Below are 25,779 nucleotides of genomic sequence, written 5' to 3'. Positions count from 1 at the left end.
AGTGGTTCTCAAAAAAAGATTTTATGTCCTTTGGCAGGTGTGCGATACGTTCTGGAAGTGGAGGGTGTTAGATGGCCCTATTTTGAGCCAGAGTGTAACGGTTGGCTGGTCCTCCACCATAAGTTGAGGCCAGACTTTGATGCTTAGTAGTCAAGCAAGATCTGCTCAGAACTGTTGTCTCTTTCACTGATTTCCACATGAATTTTCCTCTCTTCCACCTCCTCTCTTATCCCTGTTGCTTTGGCTGGGCAAAGGGGAGCTCCCCAGCAGGCAGGAGAGAAGAGACAAGTAAAGCCAGAGGGGTGAAGCTTGGCAAAGTCTCCTCCTTGAAAGATTGCATTTCTGTTTCACACCTTCTCTTTCCTCACATCTGTGAAAATTGTGTGTGGGGATTTGTTTGAATTATATTTTTGGTCTTCATCTATGTGAAGTTTGCATATTAGAGGAGGGTGATGTATTGCACCTGACTCTAATTTGACTTAGCTGCAGTGTGTTAGGAACTTTAGCGAAGATGAGAACCCAGCTATGGTGATCCCTTCACTAAGGGAACCTCTGCTTTCAGATTTTTCAGTAGTATTTGTTTCTGCTGTATTTTGTTGTCTCTGCATGCCAGCTTCCTAAGGGAAAAAAACTGACGGCTGTGAGGTCAGAGTGTGAGTAGCTAATGGGATGTAAGTGGTACACTGTAAGAGCTCACCCTTCCTTAGCTGCTGTACCTTGTGCTAGTGTACTTTAGAGTTATGCTTCATCTCTGATACAGACAGCCTTGATAGGGAATTACATGCAAATCTTGTTCAGAGGCAGAGCAATGAATTTAAAAAAAACTTGTTCCAGAAGATAAATAGATGGTCAGAAGCCTCAGGATTTTCAGACAAAAATGAGCATTATATTATTCATAATCTCTTTCCCGTGGTTACAAGCCACTTCCAAACACGTAGAAACCTGCCTCCATTGAGTGAAGGTGAAGAAAACAATGATTTTTTTTTTATTTTTACTGATTTTTTTTTTTTATATATATATATCTGTATGGAGTTAGGTCTTTGAGATATATATATGTGTATATATAAGATCTCTCTGTATATCAATATCTACAATCAAAGAACTCACATGTGTGTATATAGAATCATAGAATGGTTAGAGTTGGAAGGGACCTTAAAGATCATTGAGTTCCAGCCCCCCTGCCATGGGCAGGGACACCTCCCACTAGAGCAGGTTGCTCAAAGCCCCATCCAGCCTGGCCTTAAACACTTCCACGGATGGGGCATCCACAACCTCCCTGGGCAACCTGTTCCAGTGCTTCACCACCCTCACAGTAAAGAATTTCCTCCTAATATCTAATCTAAATCTCCCCTCTTCCAACTTAAAACCATTACCCCTTGTTCTTTCACTACACTTCCTGACAAAGAGTCCCTCCCCATCTCCTCCTGTAGGCTCCCTTCAGATATTGGAAGGCTGCTGTGAGGTCTCCCCGGAGCCTTCTCTTCTCCAGGCTGAACAACCCCAGCTCTCTCAGCCTGTCTTCATAGGGGAGGTGCTCCATCCCTCTGATCATCTTCGTGGCCCTCCGCTGGACCCATTCCAGCAGGTCCACGTCCTTCCTGTGTGGGGGACTCCAAAGCTGGACACAGTATTCCAGGTGGGGTCTCATGAGCGCAGGGTAGAGGGGTAGAATCACCTCCCACGACCTGCTGGCCACACTTCTTTTGATGCAGCCCAGGATGCAGTTGGCTTTCTGGGCTGCCAGTGCGCACACAATATATATGGAATTATTTTTTTATATACAAGTATGGCTAGATCTCAAGGAACTCCATATATATGCACACACACACACATTTGAGTTCTTTGATTTTATATGTATTTCCAAATAATGCCCAGTTACATCTGGATCTTTTCAGGCAGGCAAAAAAGTGCAGATTTGTTTAATTATTTTTTAATCTCCATGTTTACCAACACTCAGAAGGCATTGTTTGTTCAGTGACTTGTATGATGTCTTCTTGTTGACCACATGAGTGTGAACTGTTGTCTCTATATAGCTCTTTAAGCTATATTTATATAGCTTATTTGTGCCTAAGAGCTATCATGAACTTATATCTCCATCTGATACTAAACTGAGGCTCTGTCAGTTTTATTGCTAAGAATGGGTGCCTTGGGAATGCTAAACTACTGTGTAGAAAATGTTTGTTGCTTACACGGGTCTTGTTATACATTCCCAACAGTAAGTGATTGTCAAATATATCCTTTGGAGAAGACTTCATCGGAGCTCCTGGTAAATCATTCTGTATTTGTCTGTACTTGTAGGCAGATTCACATGAAAACGTTTTAACTTTGACTTCCAGTCATTGCATATTGTCGTATGAAAAATATAACAACAGGCATTGAATCTCTGAATTAATTTATCCTGAATTTATTTTATTTAAAACTTCTGCTGCTGTTCTTAAGATCAGCTTTTTGGTTCCTTCCTACCCTCAGGCAGATCATCACTTCTGCCCAACTTGGTGTCATCTGCAAATTTACTGAGGGTACACTCAATAGCCTCATTCAAATTGAGACCCACTTAAAATAAGTGAAATTTTATTCAAGTGAATGCTCTTTATCCTGCTTGTTTAATGACCTTTATAGCATTCCTAGCTAAGTTTTTATGTTCCCTTTAAGTTATGAAGGCTTATTCCCTTCTTTGGTGGGCATATCCGTTTATGGACAAAGAAGATAATTTACTGGACACTGGGCTTGTTGGGGGCCTTGATTTTGCAGTGCCTGGGGCTATGCCAAAGGAAGGGCCCTCTGGGGTGTGCTAGACTGTTTTTGAGTCATTGCTTCAGAACATCAGCGCACGTAACTCCTTGTAAGGAGCCAAGAGAAACTGCAGAAGGAATAATCAGGATATTGTCCTCTGTGCTTTCTGGTCTTGCTGTCTGTTCTGGAGAAGCCCTTGCTTTATCACTTGCACTTAGCGCTTTCAGGCGGAGTGCCCAGCATTTGTCTGCCTGAAGTTTGAGCCAGTAGTCTTCAGCAGCTTTCCAGCTCTTGCTGTCTTCCAATTCACTTGCTCTCATTTCTGATTTGAAATAGATTCGGGTGCAGTTTGCAGCCTGGTATTAGGCTAAATGTGTAGGGTTGCGGAGGGAAGACATCAGCTCTAAATACAGTGATAAAGGAAAGAATGTTCCAGAAAAATTTAAGGACTAGTAGAGATGTTGGAGTTTGTAGGTACAGTCACGGCACTCTTAATGCAAAGTCTTCTGGTGGCCCTGTTTTATATTAGTACTTTGCTTTGGTCTTGATGAATGGACTGTATGCCTGGAATTCACATCTACACTGTGCTAGCTCATAACTGACTTTGACAGTATCTCTGAGACTCGGGTTGCCTGGTATAGCTTCAGTCTTCATCCTGTTTTAACAAGATGATATTGTCATCCACTTCTCATCATTCACATCAGAAACTTTGGACATAAGAGCTCCTCTGTGGCCTGAGGACATTATATGTACATGTGACCAAGACGAGCGATCTCCTAGGAGAGATCGCTTTCTCACAGATGAGGGTTAGTCTCCTAAGGAACACGGGCAAAAGAAGGATGCAAGAAGTCAAGGGAAGCTGAGTCCCTATGAAGTTGTTTGTTTATTATGCTAAATTTTTATTTTTTCACCCAAGGTATATACAGTAGTATAATATTTCTCAGGAACAGCTTCTGACAGTTTTCAGAAAAATTTCGATCTGGGACAACGTTTCAAGATTTGTCCTTTGAGATGGGGACTTCCAAAGGAAGTCTTTTTGCTCTGGAAATTCACAGAAAGTAACAATTCCATATTTCATATCCAATTCCCTATTCCATATCAAGCTTTTTCTTTTTGATTTTTATCACTTATGTTACTTCTCTGTTTACTGGCTTCCATGAGGGACTTTTTTTCTTCAGTCATGCTGTGTTTGAGTGCTGAGAGCCCTATTCAGCTAGGAAGTGTCCCAGGGCATACATAAGGTATTCAAAAGCTGTGTGGACATGGTCCTGGGCAACTGCCTGTAAGTGGCCCTCCTTGAGCAGGGATGTTGGACAAAATGACCTCCAGAGGTCCCTTCCAATCTCAACCATTTTGTGACTCTGTGCTATCCCTCAGAAATTCTTTCAAGTCTGTAGTCATTTGCTTTCATCTGCACCTTTTAATAGTCTTCCTTTTTGTTGACCTTGAATCTGCAGAGGAACGGAGCAGTTTGATTAATTTTGTGACTCTTGTGCAGACTTTTATTGGGATTAGGTTATTATTTTCTTATGTTGGGAAGCTAACCAGCTGATACTTTTTTCAAAATTGCATGCATCCCTTAGCTAACATTATAGATGTCAGGCATGCTTTATTTTTCTATTTGCTCATGAATATCTCTTGCCTGTATTGTCTCTGCTATAGGAAGCTCTTTAGATACTATTATCTCAAGCTGGGGACCATTGTATTGGATAGAGGAATTTCAGTAAAGCTGCTTGAGTGGAATGAATACATATAATTATAGCAAGAGAGAGAGGTGAGATCTCCAGCACTTTCAAAGTGTAATTTTCTCAGATCTGCAAAGCCTTCACTTGGTAGTTCCATACACGTACTGTAAAGTACTTTGCCATTCAGAGGCTGTTCAAACGAGATGAGTCTTGATAAGATGCTTTTTGAGATGCTTTTCATGTGAACTATGTAGTTTACTCAGTGAATAGTTATGATATTGCTAGGAGAACCAGGAGCACGAACACTGACATATCTGTTGAGGGAGAAACAGTTACACATAAATGGTCGATGTGGCTGCCATGTCTTGAACCTTTGCATTCAAAATTCCTTCCCTGCCTTCTGCCTTGAGGGTGTGGTTTTTTTTTTTATATAAACTGGGGACAAGCTGCTAGGAGTTAAGGCTGTGATATGACCCATTTATACGATATCAGCATTTCTAGTCAGTGCTTCAGCCATTGCTGTATTGTTTGCATACTTGAGTGGTTGCAACAGCCACATCGCTAAACTGTAATTTTTCCAGTAATATAGGTTGTAAATTTTTGTTCCCTAAACTGTTTGTGAAAGAATTTTGTTTCTGTGTGTACCTGCAGTAACAGGGCTTTGCTTTCAGTTGTGTTTTTTTTTTCTCTGCGGTGTCAGTCATTGTAGGGAAGCCATGATACGTGCCTGAATGGAACAAAATGCAATAGGTTAAATGAGACCCTAACAAAAATTTAGGAAGTGTGATTAATAAGTAAGTTTTTGAATAAGGCAGTACAACACAGACTACAGATTAGACCAAAACCTATAAAATTTTGTCAGCATTGCAATAAAATATTTCAGGTTAAATAATTTGGGAATCTTGAAAAATGCTTGCTTTTTTTTTTAAAAAAAATAACTAGATTCTCCCTTAGGTTTATTTAAAACTAGGCTTAAGCAAAGTAATTTAGATGCAAGGCCAATTCACACTACTGTGGGTTCTTTTATCTCAGTGTCTGTACGTATTCTGGCCTCAAAATGTAACATTTTACCTATGAGCTTTTTTTCTTCATTACATGGAGAATTTTTTTTCTTTGTCCTTGATCCTGCAGGGTGATACCATCTGCAACTAAGCAGTTTATCTGCATGACTTCTGTGTATTTCCTCTAGGGTGTGCAATATTTTGAAGATGATGACCAAGTCTGGAAGACATCTAATTAGCATTAGATGCCATTAGCATAATGGGATCTAATTAGCATGTGTGGCGTTAGCTGCTGTTCCCTGTGTTGGATGAGCTTTGTTAAGAGCCGAGCCGATCATGTTGGGTGGAAGTAGAGATGGGTACAAAACTTGAGATGATACAAATAATAAATTACTTGCATAATTCAGTGTGTTTATAGAATAAGCAACTAACCGGGCTATTATTTTTTAATACATATGAAATTCTACTTCAGCAGTTGTTACTACTGTTTGAGAAGTGGAAAACTTCTGGGGAAAAAAAAAAAGGTGCCAAATCCAGACATGGTTTGAAAGAATACCGTTGACAGATTTACAGTCAGTTACACTAAGTCTAGATTGATGTATTATTTAGTAGTGTAGATTTTAGTTATCATTTTATAGCTAGTGTTTTTGTCAGAAAGGATTCGGTCCTTGATCATGACTGAGACATTAACAAAGACATATTGTTTATTTGCTTCTTGGAGATAAGCTTGAGGATTTTCCTACCCCTCTGGAACTAGTTTCTCTGCATTATCAGTAAAGGTTATTGTATGGCTAATTACGTGGCAGTTCAGGTTGATTTAAGAATACAAATGTTATTGCAGAAATAGCAGAGGCTTAGACCATTATTATTTTTAGTGTTCACTAAATCTCCAGTGCTATGTTTTTCTTTTTTACTGTGTTAAGTTCAAATGAGCAGGCTTGAAAAGGTTAGTTAGCCACTGGGGATATTAAAAATAAAGTGGAAACTACATTGTTTATACTTCTTAGAGTATTAAAAATGCTTTTTTTTAAATTGAGTGGAGAAAGAGGAAACAACAAAAACTTCTGGTGAGTCTGTTCGTATCTATCACCTCAGGGTGGGAAAGAGATGGATTTTAAATTAGTGTATTTCAATGTGAGAAATCTAGAAGGCATGCAGGAAAAAAAAAGGTAGTTTTTAGCTTCAGTTCTGTGTTTGATGTTAGTCAAAATGTAACTCAAGCAATTGTGTTCCGTAGCCACTGTATGACCTACCCAGGGGCAATCGGCCTCCCCCCGCTTCTCTTTTTTTTTTTTTTTTTTTTTTCTTTAAGGCTAATTGGCCCATGTTTAGCTTACTAAATGTCATCTGGACTCAGTAAAAAGCAAGTGACCTGCATTGAATTAGTGTAATTGTAATACAAACAGAACATCTCATAGTTTTGGTCTTATACAGGAAAAGAGAAAGTTGGAGAGATTTTTTCAGTTTGATAAATAAAACTGAAGATATAGGGAGCCAACTTTGGCTCACAGTTCATTTTACCTTTTTACTGTCTTCATTTAAAAAATAATAATAACTGGCATTTGAATTTTGTTTTCTTCTTGGAAGATTTTCCCTTCCTTGGGACGTGTGTCGTGTCAGTTATTAAGTCATGACCAATCATTGTCAATTCCAGTTTTGTCAGACACAATGCCATTACAGAAACATATTTTCTTTTTGATCTACCTGGCCTGTCCACAATTTGGTATATTGTTTTACCTTTGTCATTTGGTAGGATTACTTTTGAATGCCATTATGTAGTTCATATTTTTTGCTTTCTGTTTCAGAGAGCAGTGGTTACACCTACCAAGATAACAAAGTGCCGTGAAGAACTGAAGTTTCAGTTCCAGTGGTATATTTTAATTTTGACTCCGATTTTGATCTTGCAGTTGTATTACTCACTTTGGTTTAAAAGTGGTGTTACTTTTTAAAAATGTCGGACTAGTGTCATTGTGTAAGTGTCACTGTGCTTTGCTTATACTTCTCTTTTCATTTTGTCATTCAAATGTCCAAATTTTACTTTGATGCCTCTCACTGCTTGTGCCTGCATCATGGCCTATGGAGTAAAAAAAAAGTTAGATTTGTTCTAGCAACTACATTTCTTTACAGGAAAGGATGTAGATAACTTTTACACTAATCTAGCAATGAAATTAAGGGGCTACAATGTAAATTATATTTTTATGAAGGTATTACAGAGAATATTGGAAATACTAGCTGGGCAAGGACGGTAACACTGTTCTCTGTATGTACCTGGTAGCCAGGAAAGCAGCGCCATTGTCTTGTATTTTCTCAGTACCTTGGGTTTCAGTGGAGTAGAGACAGGAGAAGTTTTCCTTCTTTGCTTGAAAGTAGACAGAGCTTTAAGATGGCAAAAACTTAATACTCAGTTACTCTTTCATAGACTAGAAAATTTCAGTGGGATGTAGGCATTTAATATCTGGAATATTGTAATATATCAGTTTAATTTTAGTTCTTTGTCTGAACACTGCAAGTGAATGGGTCATGTTTCTTTGTGCTGGTGGATGGATTTTGCTGTCACCTGTTTATTTGTTGCCATTGTAGGTGGTGAAGTAGGAAACAGCAAACATTATTGTGAGCATTTTTCCTTTGTGTTCATGTTTCTTCTGTTAAACATGCTTATTCTGTTTCTGTACCTAGGCTGACCAGACATGATAATCCTCTTTTTTTTTTTTTTTTTAAATTTTACTACCAAAGTCACCTTTGGACATCCCAGTGGGCTGTCAGCCCCTGTAGGTTTTTTAATTCACAACATGAAGATTATTTTTCTAGCAAGACTCTACTGCAATTGTGATATGATTAGATTAAATTCCTGCTTTCTTTTGTGCTATCTGTAACCTCTTGAAGTATTGACTCTTAAATATAAGTCCTTACATAATCCACATAAAATCAGAGGCAGGAGAGCTGCTGCAGGGAGAGAGAGCAACATGTGACGGATACGCATGCAGTTTCATTTTGTTTAGTCTTTCTGTAATGCACTGAATCTTCCACTGAATTTTCAGGGTAGACGTGGGGAAAATACTGTGTCTTCTGAGACTTCTTGATCTGCATGAACACAGGGAGGTGGTGATGGTGGAAATGATCTTGGAAACATATGCCCAAATTTTGGTCATACAGTTCTGAAACTGTGTTTGTCTATAATTTTTGGTAGAATACAATGACAAATTCTGGAACTTCTCAGGTAGTTTACTGGAAACTTTCCTAGTCTGTAACATGGGTATTCTTTGTTGAAATTGAAACTCATTAGCTTTTCTTCTGTTTTTTACAGACTTGAAAAAAAATTTTCTTCCCCTTTGAAGTGGTGTTTAACATGGAGACTGTTACCATGTTCTTACTATAGTCACCTCCTCTTTACACTAGGCAATCCTAATTCATTCAATCTTTCCTTGCAGATTGTGTTTTTTAAATATCTAAGCATTATAGTTGCTCTCTTTTGAAAAAACTTTTTGGTTGGTTTACACGTCTCTGAAAGTGCGCTGCCTAAAAGTGAACAGAGTACTGCTGCTGGAGGTCTAATGTATCCTGAAAAAAGACAAACTACTGCATATTTCTTCAATGCTTTCTGTCATTACTACTGTGTGTGGTTATGGCAGAGGTTTCACATTTAATGTCCAGCTATTATACTACAGCTTTTTCTCACAAATATAAGTTACTCACTCCTTGACTCTTTTATTAGTAAATATAATTGCAAATGCAATTTTTCCACTTCATGTCTCAGTAAATGTTAGTACATTTCTGGATGTAATCACTGCCTCATTTTCTCAGAAACTGCAGAAAATACTGTGGGAAGAAAAGATTGTTATTAAAGTAAGCTATACGGTTGGAATTTTCTTGGAGGGAAAGTAAATTTCTTAGTCTGGGTAACAGAATTGGAACCTTGAAGGCATTATGTCTCTGAATTTTCAAGATAGTACTGAATCAGGAGTAGAAGAAACTATGGTGAAAGAAGACTAAATTAATCCAAAAGGCTATTCCCTGGATTCAGTCACATAATGTGTGCTACCAGAACCGTTTCCTTGTTTTGTAACTGTTAAGAAACTAGTTGTTCAAGTTGAGCCTGAACAACTCTTTCTTTTTTCAGTATTGAAGACTCTTCTCTTATGTTCTAGATCTCGGATTCTGTGAAAGTGGGGATTTAAGTGAATAGCAGGATGCTTCTATCTGAGAGAGGTACCAACATTCATGAAGACACCTTCTTCCTCTTTTGATTCCTGGACACTCGTGTGTCTGGGAATTGTCCTTTAGGCAGTGAGTTGCCTGGCTCTTGATCAAAGATCTGCCATAATGTATAATTTTGTCTGAGAGGCTCTTCAATGTTGGTGAAGTTTCCTGAGGGCTGTGGTAGAACCTTGAATTGATTAGTGGTCCAAAGTGGCCCCATCTCTCTGTTACGGTGGTTTCCTCACAAAAAGGAGGTGTTGCCCATCGCTATCAAAAGGAAATTTTCTCCTATACAGCTAGGTTGAAAAATCTTTTCCAAGTCCATGTCAAGTAAAAATTGAATTAGAAGGTTAAACCACTACATCAGATACTTCTTTCAGTCTAAAGACAGCGTGTCTTTCTTGCCCAGTGCTGATATTGGGGGTACTTCTCAGAACAACAATCATGAACTAATTTGTGGCTCATTTAGGCTTTCCTTTTGGTGAGTGAAATTGTTGGAAATACTGCCCTAGGTGGTGTATGAATGCTGCAGTTCCTTTCCGGTGTTTGAAACGCTTGTGTATGTTTGTAAGGATTGCTGACTTTCATTGTCTTGTTTTCTGGTTGTTTGGATTGTTTTAATCATTGTGATTTTTGGTTTGGGTTTTTTTTTTCCATTTTTTTTTGTGTGTGTCCCTGGACACTGTAAAAATGTGGAGACATAATTATTGTGGATGTGAACTTTCAATATAACCTTTCAATAAAAAGTTAAGTAATTTTTGCTGTTTTGTATCTATATGGCATTATTTGAAAGTTAGGTATTTTTTTCTGAAAAATCCTGTCTGTCGACTAATAAAAAAACCAAACAAAACATCATTGAGTTCTAAACATTTCCCACTAGAACAGGTTGCTCAAAGCCCCATCCAGTCTGGCCTTGAACACTTCCAGGGGTGGGGCATCCACAACTTCTCTGGGCAACCTGTTCCAGTGTCTCAGGATATTTAATCTAAATCTCCCCTCTTTTGGGACACTATCCCTTGTCCTATCACTACACTCCCTGAAAAAGAGTCCCTGTCCCTCCCCATCTCTCCTGTAGGTCCCCTTTAGGTACTGGAGGGCTGCTGTAAGGTCTCCCCAGAGTCTTCTCCAGGCTGAACACTCCAACTCTCTCAGCCTGTCTTCATAGGAGAGGTGCTCCAGCCGTCTGATCATCTTTGTGACTCTCCTCTGGACTTGCTCCAACAAGTCCTCAAAAATCTTTAGCTGCCTGGAGTAGTTTAAGCACAAAATCTTGAGTAGCCTGAAATTATTTTTGTTTTCAGTTAGTGCCTTTGCTTTAAAAATTGTGTAATTTCATTTATCTAAAACACCCTCCACCTCTCGCCCTAAAAAACCCTCCAAAGAAACAACAAAAACACCCAACTGAAGCCAAAGAACAGTTAAAACACTTTTGTGAGATTGCAGATATTTCCATGCTTTGTCATTTCTACAAACTTTCAAAAGGCATTTATTGCCATTCTTTAAAGGTTTATTATCCAAGTTGAAAGAGTGGAGAATTTTGAGGATCAGACTGCTGACTCTCTCTTCTGCTGTAACTTCACCTATGTCAATGAGTTCGTAACCTTGCAGATGATATGGGAACTTGAATGTTACATCAATGGGAGGACAATGTTCAGAATTCTGGAATATTTTCCGGTGAAAAGTTGGATTCAGGAAATTGAAATAGCCCTACCGAATTGGATATTCCGTTCCAATTGGTATTCCATTTTAAAGTAGAAGATGGAAAGTTGGGACAATGTAATAGCAAAAAACCTACAGGCAAAAGTCATGAAGAGTTCCCCACATCATAGGGAATTATTTAAATGTGTTGAAAGAAAGCCTGGAGAAATATTGATAAGTCTGCTGGATTTGAAGGGAGAGGAAGAAGAAATAAGCAAGCAAAAGAAGGCCACTGCAGATAAACAGTTGTTTCTTTGCATACAACTCCAGCAAGTCATTTGTTGAGTTGCTTCCAGATCTCTTTGGATATTGTAAGTGATGGCTTATGAGTGGTCGAGAAACTTTCAGAAAGGAAACGAAACAAAACAAAAACTCCTGGTTAAATTGGTAAATTAGCTGGCATAGGACAGCAGGCTGGGGTGATATTTCTGGGAAAAGATTGGTGGTAATAAATATTTTTATTACTCATCTGAAAAAAAGGGTTTGATAGTGAACAGACATATGCAGATGACACCATCCTTCTAGATGAGTTAGCAGAGAGAATTTGCTCTTCGTCTTGCTAATTGGATAACAGCCAGTTCAATAAATCCTGCCTGTTAAATATACGAATGCAGATTTGTCTCAGGATATGCTAGAGCTTTAAAGTTATGATATGTGATGGGATTTAAAAGTCAGTTGTATAAGTGAGCTTGTTTAAAACCAGTGAAAAAAAACAAAAAACCAAACTGAATGAACTTGTTTCCTTAGAATGCTGACTTCTTCAAACTGTGGTCACAGAATAAATTGTGTAATGTTCTTTTGAAATTTAAAGCCTTTTTTTTTTAAAGGAAGTATCATAGAATATCTCAAGTTAGAAGGGATCCATAAGGATCATCGAGTTCAACTCCCACCTTTAGTAGAAAGAGTAAGTTCAGAGGTGAATCTTGAGGCACAGTTCTCTTGCGTGATGGTTCTAACAAGGAAAGGGTTGATTCTTTTCAGTAGATTTACAATTGCATTACTATGTTTGATATCTTTACATTCTTGACCTATTGTAACGCTGTCAAAATGTTATGAGCTTACTAGCAATAATAAATACACAGGTCAATGTAAGTGGCTTATCTTTCAGTAACCCATCTTTGCTGTTAATCATGTGATTATTCTTTCCATTATGTATCTTTTCTCTGTGTTTATTACTTTATTACTTTACATCTTAAGTTCATCATACTTTGCTTTGAACAGCAAAGGTCATCATTCCAGAGAGAAGCTTGTGACAGCGAATGGCTGTTAAACCACTGGTAACAGTTATGTGGTGGGTTTTTTTTCCTTTTCTGGTGTTTTGTTTTATTTTTTTAAGTCCTCCCAGTGTTAATATGTGAGATGCCTGTCCTTTTATCCTAAGATAATTTGAGTGTCATTTTTGCTGTAAGCAGTATTGTATACATGATTTAATCAGTGGTCACTACTAAAGAACGCCAAGGTGAGCACAAAAGAATTGTATGTTAAACGTCACATGTATTTCCCTTCATTAGGATTAAAAATTCTGTATCGGTTGTTGCTTGTCCAGAAGTTTTCTGGACTAAATCTCCACTTATCCCTTCTTGCATTTAGGCCTGTGTTGGTAGTTCTAGCTGTGCTTCGCTGGGAGCTTGTGAGGTGGATGGATGTAACAGCACGGTGTTCTCGTTCTGTTACTCAGTTGGATGAACAGTCGTTGCTAACTCCTAGTGAAGAAAGTGCCTTTCTGTTTGAACGGTGATAGGTATCTTTAAGTTTTTGCTTAATGTTGGAAATACCTACTCCTAGCAATTAAACTGTATTTTTCAATATTTGGTGCTATCAGTTTTTTCAAATTTTGTGAAAGGGAAAAGGTGTTTCCTTCCTGTTTTGATGCTCTAGCTTTCAGAATAATGTAATTGCTGGTGTGGGGTTTTTTGTGTGTGGTGTTTGTTGGTTTTTTTTTTTTTTTTCAGATGATATTTCCAAATATTTTTCTTTTGATAATTCATTATTAAAGTTGACTGAAAAATTAGTACCTTTAGTGAATGTTTTTTTCCCTAAATTGGGAACAGCTTCTTCAATATTTTAGCTTAAAACAAAAAAGTATTTTAGCTAAGGTATGGGAGAAGCAGTTATCCATTGGGTGGCTAAATCAGTCTGGAGTGTTTATTCACTGAGCATACCTTCAGTAAATGCTTCTTAGGGGACACAGTTTCAAAAAAGTGTTAGTGATAAGTGAAGAGGTTGAAAGTTGTTTGAAAACTTTTGCATTTTTCTAATCTTTAATTCAGGGTAAACTGTTCTTTTCCTGTGCAAAATTGAGATGAATGCTTTGTTTTAGTGTGTCTCTTCAAGGCACTTCTGCTAGAAGTATGTGAGGTATGAGAGAGGCAGTGAAAAAGAAGAAAATAGCACTGCACAGGCCTTTGGATGCACAGTTTTGATTTGAGTGATTCTCAATCTCTGTAGTTCATGCTGCTCTTGCTACTGAGATTAGTAAAGAGCATGAATAATAATTGAACGAGGTGAATAAGAATTGTTGCATGACTGAGAAGCCACTTCTTTCTTTCTGAAAAGAGTGAAAATTGGTATTGGCTGCTTCAACAGAAGTAATATTTCAAACAGAAAGATATTGAAGCTTTTCAAACATTTTGAATCACACATCCAGATTCCAGTTAGGGGTTTTATCAAACTCGGGGGATATTGAGAATCTCCTTGGATCAGGTGTCTGATAGATGTCTGATGGAACCAAACCTGTTTGTAATTCTCACAAATTCACACAAAAAGTGTGAGCATACTAGATCTTCAGGAACTACTGTGTTTGCAGACGGGAGGAGGAAGCTGGTGATTTTACCGTCTACACTAAAGCAGATCATGAATTGATTCTTTGCCTTTAAACTCACAAGGTGTTGTTCAGTAACTGTGTTTTTCCCTGTTACAGTTTTGCAAAAAACTTTGCTGTAACAATATGGTAGTTCTGAATTTTTTTTTTTTTTAAAAAAAAAGCTCCACAAAGCAAAGCCAATGTAGAACCTGTTAGTATCTCACACTTCTTGTCCATGCTAGTGTTTCATTTCTAGACATCTGTTGAATTGTGTAATTGAATAATTAGTGGTGTTTCAATAACCTTTTTGAAGGCTATTCAAGAAGGGAGGAAAGTTCCATGGCATCTGTCACAAAGAAGAGGAAATTATGTCTTTCAGCTGATTCTTTGTCTCTAAAGCTAATAAAATGTTACAGTATTCAAGACTTAAACTCTCCCAGCCTTAAATAGGATTTTGTACTCTAAAATGTGTTACTGAGTTTAAATGTGTTTTGGAGTTTGTTTTCTGCAGTAGTTTGATAAACTAAGTAGCATAATTATGGAGTCAGAAACGGCCTGTGAGTGTCTTGTATCCTTCCCCTCTTTCTAAAAAAGTTTCTCTCTGCAGATTCTAGCAACAGAGCTTCACAGTATGAAAATTATAAAATTGCCACAATATAACAATCTTTGCCGTCTCCCTCAGTAGCATTCATGATACTGGGCAATTAATAACAGTAAAAGTTACTCTTTTGATTTCCTGCTATTTATTAAAAGTCATTTATTTAAACTAAGCAATAGAAGCAAGATATTCAAGGAGCTAAAGCCCAAAAGACACAGTACCATGTTAGTGTTGATCATTTAATGTGTTCGTGGGCTGTGTGAAATACAGATGTATTACCCTGACTGACAGGAAGAATGAGCTGCAAGGATTTTCTGATTAGGAAATCCCAAATCCAGTATATGAGGGTCTCATTTTTCTTTTGGCATTTCCTAATTCATCTGATTACACTTTCACGCCAATAAAAGTATCCATAAAGAAACCTTCACGAAAAGTATGTTTTCAGCCTGGACTTCATTTTAAATGCTAGGCCCTTTAAGAATAATAAAAAGAAAATAATGTGCTGGCTTGTGCAGTTCTGCTCTCATTTAAGACCTGGTCCTCAGTCCAGTATTCAGCTTAACCATAACTGCTGGTTATTGGGCCGGTAAGTGCTTTCAGGCAACAGTTAGGGTAGAAACTGTGTTACCTGAGCAAGACTTGCCAGTCTATCTCAGGTATGTAGGGAAACGTGGAAGGTGATGTTGAAGGTGGGAGAGAGAGAAGTATTAGCCCCAGCTCTTTTGTAGTATGTCAGAGCCTGCCCCTTCTGCTGAACAATTTCCTTCTAATGTTTCCTGCAGATGTTCCTGCCAAATCAGCCGATGTAATTGGGTGGATGGTAGCTGATAGTTGTGTTTTTCTTTTAAGCAACCATTGCCTAACGCTGGCTGTATGGGCATTACTATCAGCCCTACGCAAGAACTGAACTAATATCAGTAGCTGTGGGAAACTTCCAGAGAAAATTCCAAGTGTGGTGGTAAAAAATTACTACAGGGACTGGAGAAATATAGAGTAAGGTGAAAGAAGCCTGAAAAAACCAGGTCTCTTAGGTTTCCTGCTTCCCGTGGCACCTATGGAACAAAGTGGCTGAAACAGCTCAGAGGGGACAGAGTTCTTTTAGGATAGAAAAGATCTATTTGACAAGAAATGGAAGCAAAAATGAGGGATAAATTCCTGTCAGATAAGCATTGTGTCTTTATTCCTGGAGATTTGGGACTAGCTTTATAGTTCTTCAGTGATTGCTTTGCAAGTGTCTTGGAAGGAAACAGAAGTGGTTGGAAGCTAAATGAATAGAGTGTTTTGAAAGAGAGGAGGAACTTAACTTTATGCAGAGAAATACGTAAGTCAAAATGAGGAAGTAGAGGGTCAAGTTGGAATTGAAACCCAGCATTCAGGCTAGTTAATGAGAGCTGGGGGGAGAGGTACACACTAGCAAGTGCATGGCATAATTAACAAGTTGGACTAAACAAATTGGACTAAATACTCCAAATAAATAGTTTCTAAATATTCTCTTGTATTGCAAAAACACATTTACATTACTTTTTTTTTAGCTAACACAGCTTATGTCACGTATCAAGATTTAGAAAAGCCTACAGTTCAAGCATTAAGTAAATATACATGCTTCTGAAGTTGGTATTTTCAACAAACATGGAAAGTGTAAATGTGGATTTAGGACCCTAACTTTAGCTCGTGAATCTCTCCTTTTGTGACTTTTATTGCCTGCCATAAAAGAATGATTCATGAATTCCCTCTTTCTTCTCATTGTCCGTTGTGAATTATAAAGAAGCCACTTTGCTGTGGTTCTTAACTGCTGTGCCGTTTATGAAAATAATTGGCAAAGGCAAATAGTTTTCCCAGAACACTGGAGCTGAGTTGGACTCTGAAACTAAGGTTCGCTTACCTGCGGAGAGACAGGACAATGTTTATTATCAAACAGGAGGTATACATTTGGATACCACATAAACAGAAGTTGCTAGTCTTTTGTTACAGCTGCGCGTTTTCAATAGCTACTGCAGAGCTCACTGTTCGAAACAGCTAAAGATAAGATTAAAAGTCATCAGTTCAAAGTTCAGGAGAGATCATTGCTCTCAAGGACAGAAACAGCTGAATTTGTTAGCCACTGCTTTATACTAGAAGCACTTCTCTGGTAGTGACAATTAATCTTTTATCAGAAGTGAAGTATGTAAGGCAAATTACAGGGTAATAGAGTGCCACGTTTTCTATCTGAATTCATATACTAGTTTGGCACTGCTGCCCACTGAAAATACAAAGCTATTATAGCATATGTCTGTATTAAACAAAATGCTCAGGCCTCCTCTTGCAATTTTTGTATTAGGCAGATAATGAAAGGGATTTTGTAAACATTTAAATATTTGAATTAAAGCAGACTATTTAGTACTGAAATAATTTTTCATTAAAATGATAACAAACAGTTTTTTGCATAATTTTGAATGGATTCTGCTTTTCTTCAGTGTATAAGAATTTTAGAAAGAGGGTTTGAACAAGTCCACCTAACTGTCAAGGCCAGTCAGACTTAAGTTATGGATAAAATCTCAGGAATCTCCCTCTCTCTTCTCCCTGTGTTTTAAAACCAGGCTGAAGCTTCTGGTGCCTCTACTATGTTAACAGTGTGCATAATTTCTCATTTCAATATTTTCCCCTTTTCTGAGAACGTATTTTTGTCTGTCCTTGTAGAAAAACAAAGAAGGAGCTTTTACTTTCTTTTCACTTTAGAAAATGTGGTTGAATTGAACCTGGTTCTAGAATAAAATAGGAGCTTATTTCTGTCAATAAGACCTAATTCCAGGTAGTGTGTTGCTGTCATGTGTAAATCTTAAGCAGCAATACTAAATTCATTTGAGATATTACATACAGAAGTTCAAAATTTCCAATTATTTTACAGTAGTATCTCACAATTGTACTGCCTTTTTTTTCCCTGCAGGTGTAAATCTATAATTAGAGGAAAACCTGGAAAAAATCATAAAGAAAATGGCACTATATATATAATCTTCAGTGGGGCAAACGTTTTTTTTTTTAATATAGTATGAATCTTTTTTTTCCTAATTGAAAAATCTGTCTGCATATGGTTCTCGACAGTGTGAAATTTCTGTTATATAGGTAAAATGCTGTCTCTTCAATTTCAAATTCTGACTGCTACTAGGCAAGTTACTTGATTATTTTATTTTTGTTATCTTTTAGTGTTGTCTTTGGTCTTTCAGAATACATTTCTAAATCTTACTAGTAAAAGTAAGTTTTAAAACTACATCCAAAGAATTATGAATGCAAAAGGAAATAGCAATCCTACCAAATTTCCTAAGCAATTCTCATATAAACCTAAATGCAGTTAAGACAGAAGGTGAATATGGCTTTTCACAGCAACTGTATATGTGTCCGTTTAAACAAGCAGTGCCATCATTTCTACTAAGAATTTCCAAAAGAACAAAATCCTCTCTTGAGACTGATAAACAGCAATAGATAAAATAGTGAGTGATGTGCTCAATGGGGTACAGTTTAAATAGAGAAAATCTAATGGGAAGTAGCTACATTAGTAGCAGATGGATTTACTTCCTGAATCTTGATCCAAGTGGAAATCCTAGCTTACTTAAATTTGTCTTCCAGATTCTTAGCTTGATAAGAAAGGTGGATAAAGCAATTTATTTACTTGGCTTCAGTGCTATGATTATGTGTTTTGTTTAAGCTTGCTATTGTTGTTTGATTTTTATCTAGGCTATTTTTATGATTCCTACAAATCCCCCTCCAACATTCCGGAAGCCAGAGCTCTGGTCTGATGAATTCACAGATTTTGTGAAGAAATGCTTAGTGAAAAATCCTGAACAAAGAGCTACAGCAACACAGCTGCTACAGGTCAGTCTTTAAGTTACTGAGGAAATGCAAGTTTTATGGCTTTTTTCCTCTAGTCTCAAACTAGAACTGCTGTGAAAATTTCTTAGGGCAAATCTCATTTTAACTATTATCATGCCTTATTTCTTTTCCATTTTGTGGTCTTTTCTCTGTCAGCTCCTGTATCTCCTGTATTTTCTTTCTCCTTTGCCACTTCTAAAAATTAATTGCTCTTTATATAGTTTAGGGCTGGTTCTTGCTGTTAACATTGGATCCTTGCTTTGTGGTTAGAGGCTCTCAGGATTTAGGTAAGTGTTAAGTAAAGGAACTGAGCCCAGGTTGCCCCTCAGTGTGGACCACCCATGGAGTATATTTGATCTGCCCCTCTGGTTATGTCAAATTAAGCAGACAGGTTGCTCTGTGTCCTAGAAGGGTCTGATGCAGATGGGCAGTATAAGGAGTTTGTTCTTGGGCTGATTTATACCAAGTAACACTATTAAATTTGAGCCACAGTTGGCAGTATGGACTTAGGGAGCCAGGGCAGGGTGTGCCAGGCTTTTGCCTGCTCATTGACCTGAGCTTCTGGTAGTTGCTGAAATCTAACAGTTGCGTCTTCTTGGTACTGAGATAGAAATAAAGCAGAGAGATTTCAAAGAACTAAAAAAATCAACCAGGAGGGACTAATCTGTCATGAAAGATTTAATATTTGTGAAGTGGACATAATTGTAAAGGGCCCACACATTTTAGTTTGTATTCGCGTTATCTGCTGCCTTCAGGGTTGTCATAAGACTACAAGTAACTAAGGAAAAACAAAGGTAGCGAAAGAGGAGGGGGAAAAAATGATTTCTAGAAAAATTATAATAGGTTCCATGATGATTGAAATGGAATCTAAAATTCCCTGTAAATAAGCTTGCTTGATAATCAGACAGAAGTGAAAAAATTTGCTAGTTCTTTTGCTCCTTTTACTTTCTGATTCCTAATTCATTAAATTTTTGGATAACTTCTTGTTGTTTTAATGCTTTTCACTGCTATTGGTAAATATGATTCCTAATTTTCTTTGTTCATGAGTCTACATAAGAATCTGATCTCCTGAAATTTTGTCTGTAAGACACTCATGGTAGATTTATTCTGCCTCTAAGTAGCAGTAGCCTCTTTTAAAATTTAAATTCCAGTGAACTCTACTACAAGGAGAATATAAAAATTTTGCAAAGCAGTTTCCAGTAATATATCATCAAGTTCATAACTTGTGTGAAAACATCAAAATGTAGGCTGCAAAGAGAATAAAATTGAAAGTTTTAGATTTTCATAGGATGTATGAATCAGTACTTGAGACCTTAAAGATTTGAAGTTCATATGGTTAGCTGAAGACTGGCAGCTGGATAGAAAAGACTTGCCTTAATGCGTGCAAGTAAGAAGAAAAAAGAAAAAAAACAAAAACAAACCAGCTTCAGTGTTCCTCTTTCCACATGCTTACCGTCCAGAAAACTGTGTCCAGCACAACTACGTGTTGCCTTTTCCCTTTAGCTGGAATTTGGAGCATGTGTGATGGAGCTGGAGGTGCTTTAGGTGTGTGTGAGTGGGAATGAAAGTAGCTCTTGTGAGGAAAGATCATGGAGGAAAAAGAAGAGTGATTGAATTAATATATCAAGGGAGAAGAAAGATAATAGGTGTGGGACACTAGGCTTCATCAACTCTGTGGAACAATTTTTTAATATTTAATAATACGTTTCTGAGGTGCTTAGAGTTATTTTTCTGACAGCAGGCATTTACTAGACAGCAAAATTAATGTAAATGGTATCGTGCACATGTTGTCTTAAAGGAAAACATGATATTTTAAATGGCCTTGAATTAAAAATTAATCTTCCTGCTAGAAGTAACGTATTTTTTTCCTTGTTCCACATTTCATCATCATAAATCAAGAAATGTTTTATGACATATAAAGTACAGGTTTGTTGAAGTAGGCAGCCATAGTTGCTTTGCGTACAGCCACTAATTTATTCTGTCAGTTTGTTAAGATTAATTAAATTCTGTAACTGAATATCTGAAAAAGTTTGTTTTTCTATGTCAGACAATCAACACACTATTTATTTACTACTTATTGCATGTTTCCTTTGGACAATTATATCTTTAACTATTAAACAGTTGTTATGTGATTACATTTCTGAAGGCTTGTAGTTGTTAGAAATAGGTAAAGTAAAATCTTAGTTATGAAGCAGCTAAAAGATATTGTATGTTGTATTAGTGTAGATTTTAATTATTGTGTAATGTAAAATGCTATTTATCACTGAAATCTGTGGTTTAGAATAGTAGTTGTAATTATGTCTGAAGTGTAACTATTGTAATGATGTTATATAATTCAGTGACTCTTTTTTTCTAGCATACATTTATTAAGAATGCCAAGCCAGTTTCAATTTTAAGGGACCTGATCACTGAAGCTATGGAGATAAAGGCAAAGCGACATGAGGAACAGCAGAGAGAACTAGAAGAGGAGGAAGAAAATTCGGTGTGTACCTTTTTTTCCTATAACTAGCCGTACTTTATGGATAAGTTGTAGTTAAACCCCTGCTTCCTGTATTTGTGTTCAAATGTGGTTTTTTTTACCAGCTTTCTACCTGTTTTCTAGCCTATGAGGGCTGGGTATTCCACTCTTATTTATGATGAGTAATGCTGCTGTGAGTAATGCTGTATGAGCCAGCTTTCAGTGCTATTCCACGAGGTGTCCTAGTGAAAAGTTTTTCTAGGAGGTGGGAAAAGAAACCATGTCGACTTCAGCTGTTCAGACTAACATGAAAAAAAACCCAACAACTCAAAACTGTTAAGGTTCCACTTTCACATACGGGCTCTGGACAAGTGGTTTAATTTTCAGTTCAGACTACTTAGCTTTTTTTTTTTTTTTATATATTGTTAGTTAGAAAGCACAGTAAGTAGTGATTACAATATGGTTTGAATCAAGTTATGCCTAAAGTGAAAATGGTGACAGCATTTCATTCTTCAGAAGACGTCAGCATGTTTGAGGAGAGAAGCAGGTCATGTGATAAATAGGTTGTATTTAGAATTGTTTGGCAATGTTAGAAATAAGTCAGTGTTCCTGGCATTATTACTGTCCCTACATGATTTATTTTAGGGCAGTCTTGTGCAATGCAGCAATATGTGCTTCAGAGAAGTGAATTGCCACATGTACAATGAGAGCCAAGGTCAACCAGGAATAACACACAGAGAAGATGGAGACGGAATGTTAGTAGAAATCTTACAGCTTTGAGCAAACAGAGAAGAGCAGTGCAGTAATGAAATCTGCCCTATCCCAAAGTGCAGAACCCTTGTTATGTGTTACAGAGTGTTAGGTGATGATCTATATATAGGAATACCTTTCAAGGAGATTCTGTGGAGTGTGTTGTATCCCAACAGACAGTATGGCCTTTTGTTTGCTGGATATTTTTCTGTTCTAAGAGTATTGATAGCTTGTGTTTATAAAGATGGCTTACTCTGGGTTGTATTTGTTTAGCCGGTAATTAAACAGACAGGGAAGGTTGGGATTATTTTTCTTTACATTAGGAAATGTTGCCTATGTGGACATGTGTTATTTGACATGCAGAGTTGATGTTTGTGACTTGATATACTGAATAGTTGATCTCTGAAGAGTCTGATTTATTACCTATGTGAAAACCTAATGCCTTTACTAGCATGCTTTCCTCTCTGCTATTGCTGTCTGAACTGTAGACCTCAAACACTTGGGCATTGTTGATGTCTTCTGCACTAACCCCGAATTAGGTATGACATCTAATTACTTATTCCGAGGTTCAGATGGGGAAACCAGATTGCCGGGCAGGGATGAAACAATCCCTGCCAGCTCAGTATGTGGTGTACACCTTCCCTCTCCCACTACTGGGGGAAGGGTGCAACGCAAATTTGGTCCAACTCGACTGAAGAAGTGTTTAGCAACTCCTTGTGCTTCTAAGAAAAAGGAGAAAAAAAAAAAAGTATACAGTATATACAAAACCATATCAAGCTCCCAGGATGATGATCAAGTCACCAGCAGGCACAGGGGAAAGTCCCAGGCTGGACTGGGTGATGGACAGGAGCTGGACTCTGGATCTGGAGTCAGGAACACATGGATCAGGATCAAAGGCAGACGAATAGACAGGGTCCTCCTCGGACGTCGGCCATTGAAGGAAGAGAGCTGACCCTTTGACCCCTCAGCTTTTATACTGAGCATGATGCAGATGGGATGGAATACCCTGTTGGTCAGTTTTGGGTCACCTGTCCTGTCCGTTCCTCCCTACAGGTGTGACCCCTCTACACTTTTCCACTTCCGACCCTCCAATGGGGCAAATAACAAATTTACTTGACCTTGGTTGTTATAGCAATAAGAATAAGCAAGGGCCTCTCTGCATACCATTCCTTGGTATAATCAGGTTTTATCACTATGAGAGCGAACAGTTTCTGAACAATACGCTGTTAATTTCAGAGTTTAGTTAGTTAGAAGAGGCCCAGCTAAAAAGGTAAAATTACTGAACAGAAAATCAATTCTGTTTTACCTCAAACCAGGACAACCCCCTACTCAAGCAGGGCTACCTAGAGCTGGCTGCTCAGGACCGTGTCCAGACAGCTTTTAAATATCTCCCAAGGAGGGAAACTCCACAGCTTTCCTGGGCAGCTTGTGTCAGTGCTTGGTCAGGTCACCCTCACAGTAAGAAAAGTGTTTCCTGATGTCCAGAGGGAACCTCCTGTGTTTCAGTGTGTGCCCATTGCCTCTGGTCCTGTCACTGGGCACCGCTGAGAAGAGCCTGGTTCTGATCAATTTGTACTTTCCCTTCAGGTATTTGTACACATTAATGAGGTCCCCCATGAACCTTCTCTTCTCCAGGCTGAAGATTCCCAACTCTCTCCAGCCTCTTCTCATTGGAGAGATGCTCCAGTCCCTTAATTATAGCCCTTTGCTGGATTGTCTCCAGTATGTCCATGTCTCTCTTGTACTGGGGAGGCCGGAAGTGGACCCAGTACTCCAAGTGTGGCCTCACCAGTGCTGAGCAGAGGGGAGGGACCACCTCCCTCCGACGGGCTGGTAACAGTCCTCCTAATGCAGCCTGGGATGCGATTAGCCACCTTTGCTGCAAGGTTGCCTTACTTTTATAAGCGCAGTAGTAGTCTATGGAAATGCTAGGTCTGTCATTTTTTACTTATACTAAAACAATTTTAGGGGCTGTAATCGTATACCAGTTCATGAGCATCAACAAATCCAGAACCAATCAGCCTCCACTTGAAAGAAACTGCTCTTAAATATAAGGCAGAAGGTGAGAGTGCATGGCAGAGCGACACAGAGGAGAGAGATTAGTCAGCATGAGAAGCTCTGGAATTAGCATACCTTGCTCAGCTTTTTTTCAGGATCATGACAGTGAGGAGTTTTAAAGGACAATAATGACAGTCTTGCAGATAGCTAGAGGCAGCCCTACCAGTAGTAGCAGGGAACCTGAGAAGAGAATAAAGGGGTTGGAAAACTTAGGAGGTGAGTAATGGAAGAGGCCAGTTTGAGGTGGAGCTGACTTCCCAGTACAGAATGAAATGATAGATAGAAAGGGGACTAGTGAATCAGACTAGTCAGCTCTGACAAGAAACGTAGAAAAATGAAAAGTAGAATATGACTTTAGCATAATGAAAGACAGAAGGGGAGAAGTTGGAAAATGAACTTTTATAGTTGTATTATCTAGAGTGGAGGGACCACTAGATGACACTTCGGATGACAAATAGGCAAGAAGGATGAGAGAGTCTGCATGAAAACTTTAACAGTATAGACATTTTGAAAAGAAGGGTATGTTTGTAAGGGCAAGCCCTTTGTACTGCTGTATTTGCAAAAGACTTCAGAAGTACTAAATAAAAAACAATAAAATACACTGAACATGCTCATTATGCTGTATAGTATCCTTGGAGTTAATGATTGAAGTACTTCTATGAATAGTGTTATCCTTCATAATTTGATGTCTTATACTCCTTTTTAGTTTTCTATGGTGATGGTGACTTACAGGCTACAACTGATTAACTAAAATTAATAGATAATACCAAATTAAGTTTGCATGAGATGTTAAGAGAGATGAATCCTGGACATTGACTTCATAATATATTGTATTTGGACATAATTAGATAAGCCCTTGCGGTTGCATTTTTGAGCTAAGTAATTTGCTTCCTCAGCAAGATAAGCTGGCTGCCTCTTTCGGCCTATTTTAATAGAAAGTAAACTTCATAAAGGATGGACTTAAAGTAACACTGAAGGTAAGCTGAATACAAAGCACAAAAGAGATTAATGCAAACTACCCCTTAATATTTTAGAGCATGAGAAGACAAGTTTAAGAGTTCAACTGGGTGGTTAACGCGTGTTGTTAAGGGCTGCTAACTGCTTGAACTACACATTCTAACTCTGCTTAACAGGTTATTGTAACTGTTTTTCTTTGGGGAAAACACAGAAAGGTTAATCCTTACAATTTTATGTCTGCTTTGTTTGCTGTGAGAGAGGTCCAGTAGTAGACTAGCCTACATAAATAGTCTGTAGTCAAATTCATTGTGAGCTCAGGTAAGCCAGGCTGTCTTGCATTTTCTATAGACCTATTTGTATGTTTGAAGCAACAATAATTCAGAGGATTTATTTGTAATATCATGGTAAGGTGATTGAGAGTTTAACTGTAGTTCTTCAGCAAAGGCCAGCTTTGCTCACGGCAGAGAAAATTGGTATTTTTTAAAAATAGTTTGTGTCATTCTTGTAAACTTTAGTAGGGGGAAGGAATAGATCTCTTTGAGTTTGGGGGAAGTTCCAAATGTAGAGAAAGACCATGTGCAAAGATAAGAAGATGATACAATACTTGTAAGTGGAGCAAACAAAAGAGAAGTACTAGCTGGTGCTTCTGGCAAAGTGGGAAGTGGCGCTTACTGGAATGATGATTTTGTATTTTTTATCCTGATCATGAATAGATAAATTTCATTATTCCTGGAGATTATTCTGGAGAGGTTTTGTGCCTTTTTTCCCTTTATCTCCATCAGCTTTATCGAAGGAAGACTATAAGCCACCATGTATTTACTACTGCAAAAATGTCTCGTAGTGGACAAGAGGATGTCCAGGTATTTTTGCTGTAACATTTATATTGAATAGTTAAACTTTTGAAAGAATTTGCCATTAGATTAAGTGAAAAGGGATTTTTGTTCCTATTTTTAAAAAGATTTTTGTTTATGTTCTTTTATGCTGTTGAGGTGTTTCAA

The 25,779-nt window shown here is 37.9% G+C and overlaps 1 protein-coding gene across 2 annotated transcripts in view; it reads left to right on the top strand.

Annotated features, from left to right (window-relative positions):
• Positions 1 to 25,779, top strand: part of STK3 (serine/threonine kinase 3) — a 135,509-nt gene that overhangs the window by 44,367 nt on the left and 65,363 nt on the right. For both annotated transcript variants that reach the window (XM_074144920.1, XM_074144921.1), the window contains 2 exons: positions 18,424 to 18,561; positions 20,915 to 21,040. In XM_074144920.1, the coding sequence (XP_074001021.1) occupies positions 18,424 to 18,561; positions 20,915 to 21,040 (264 nt within the window). The remainder of the gene's footprint in view (positions 1 to 18,423; positions 18,562 to 20,914; positions 21,041 to 25,779) is intronic.

The sequence above is a fragment of the Numenius arquata genome, chromosome 3 (genome assembly GCF_964106895.1).
Source record: "Numenius arquata chromosome 3, bNumArq3.hap1.1, whole genome shotgun sequence".
NCBI classification, from domain to species: domain Eukaryota; kingdom Metazoa; phylum Chordata; class Aves; order Charadriiformes; family Scolopacidae; genus Numenius; species Numenius arquata.
The sequence above is the reverse complement of the archived record's forward strand: the minus strand, read 5'-3'. Positions and strand labels throughout refer to the sequence as shown.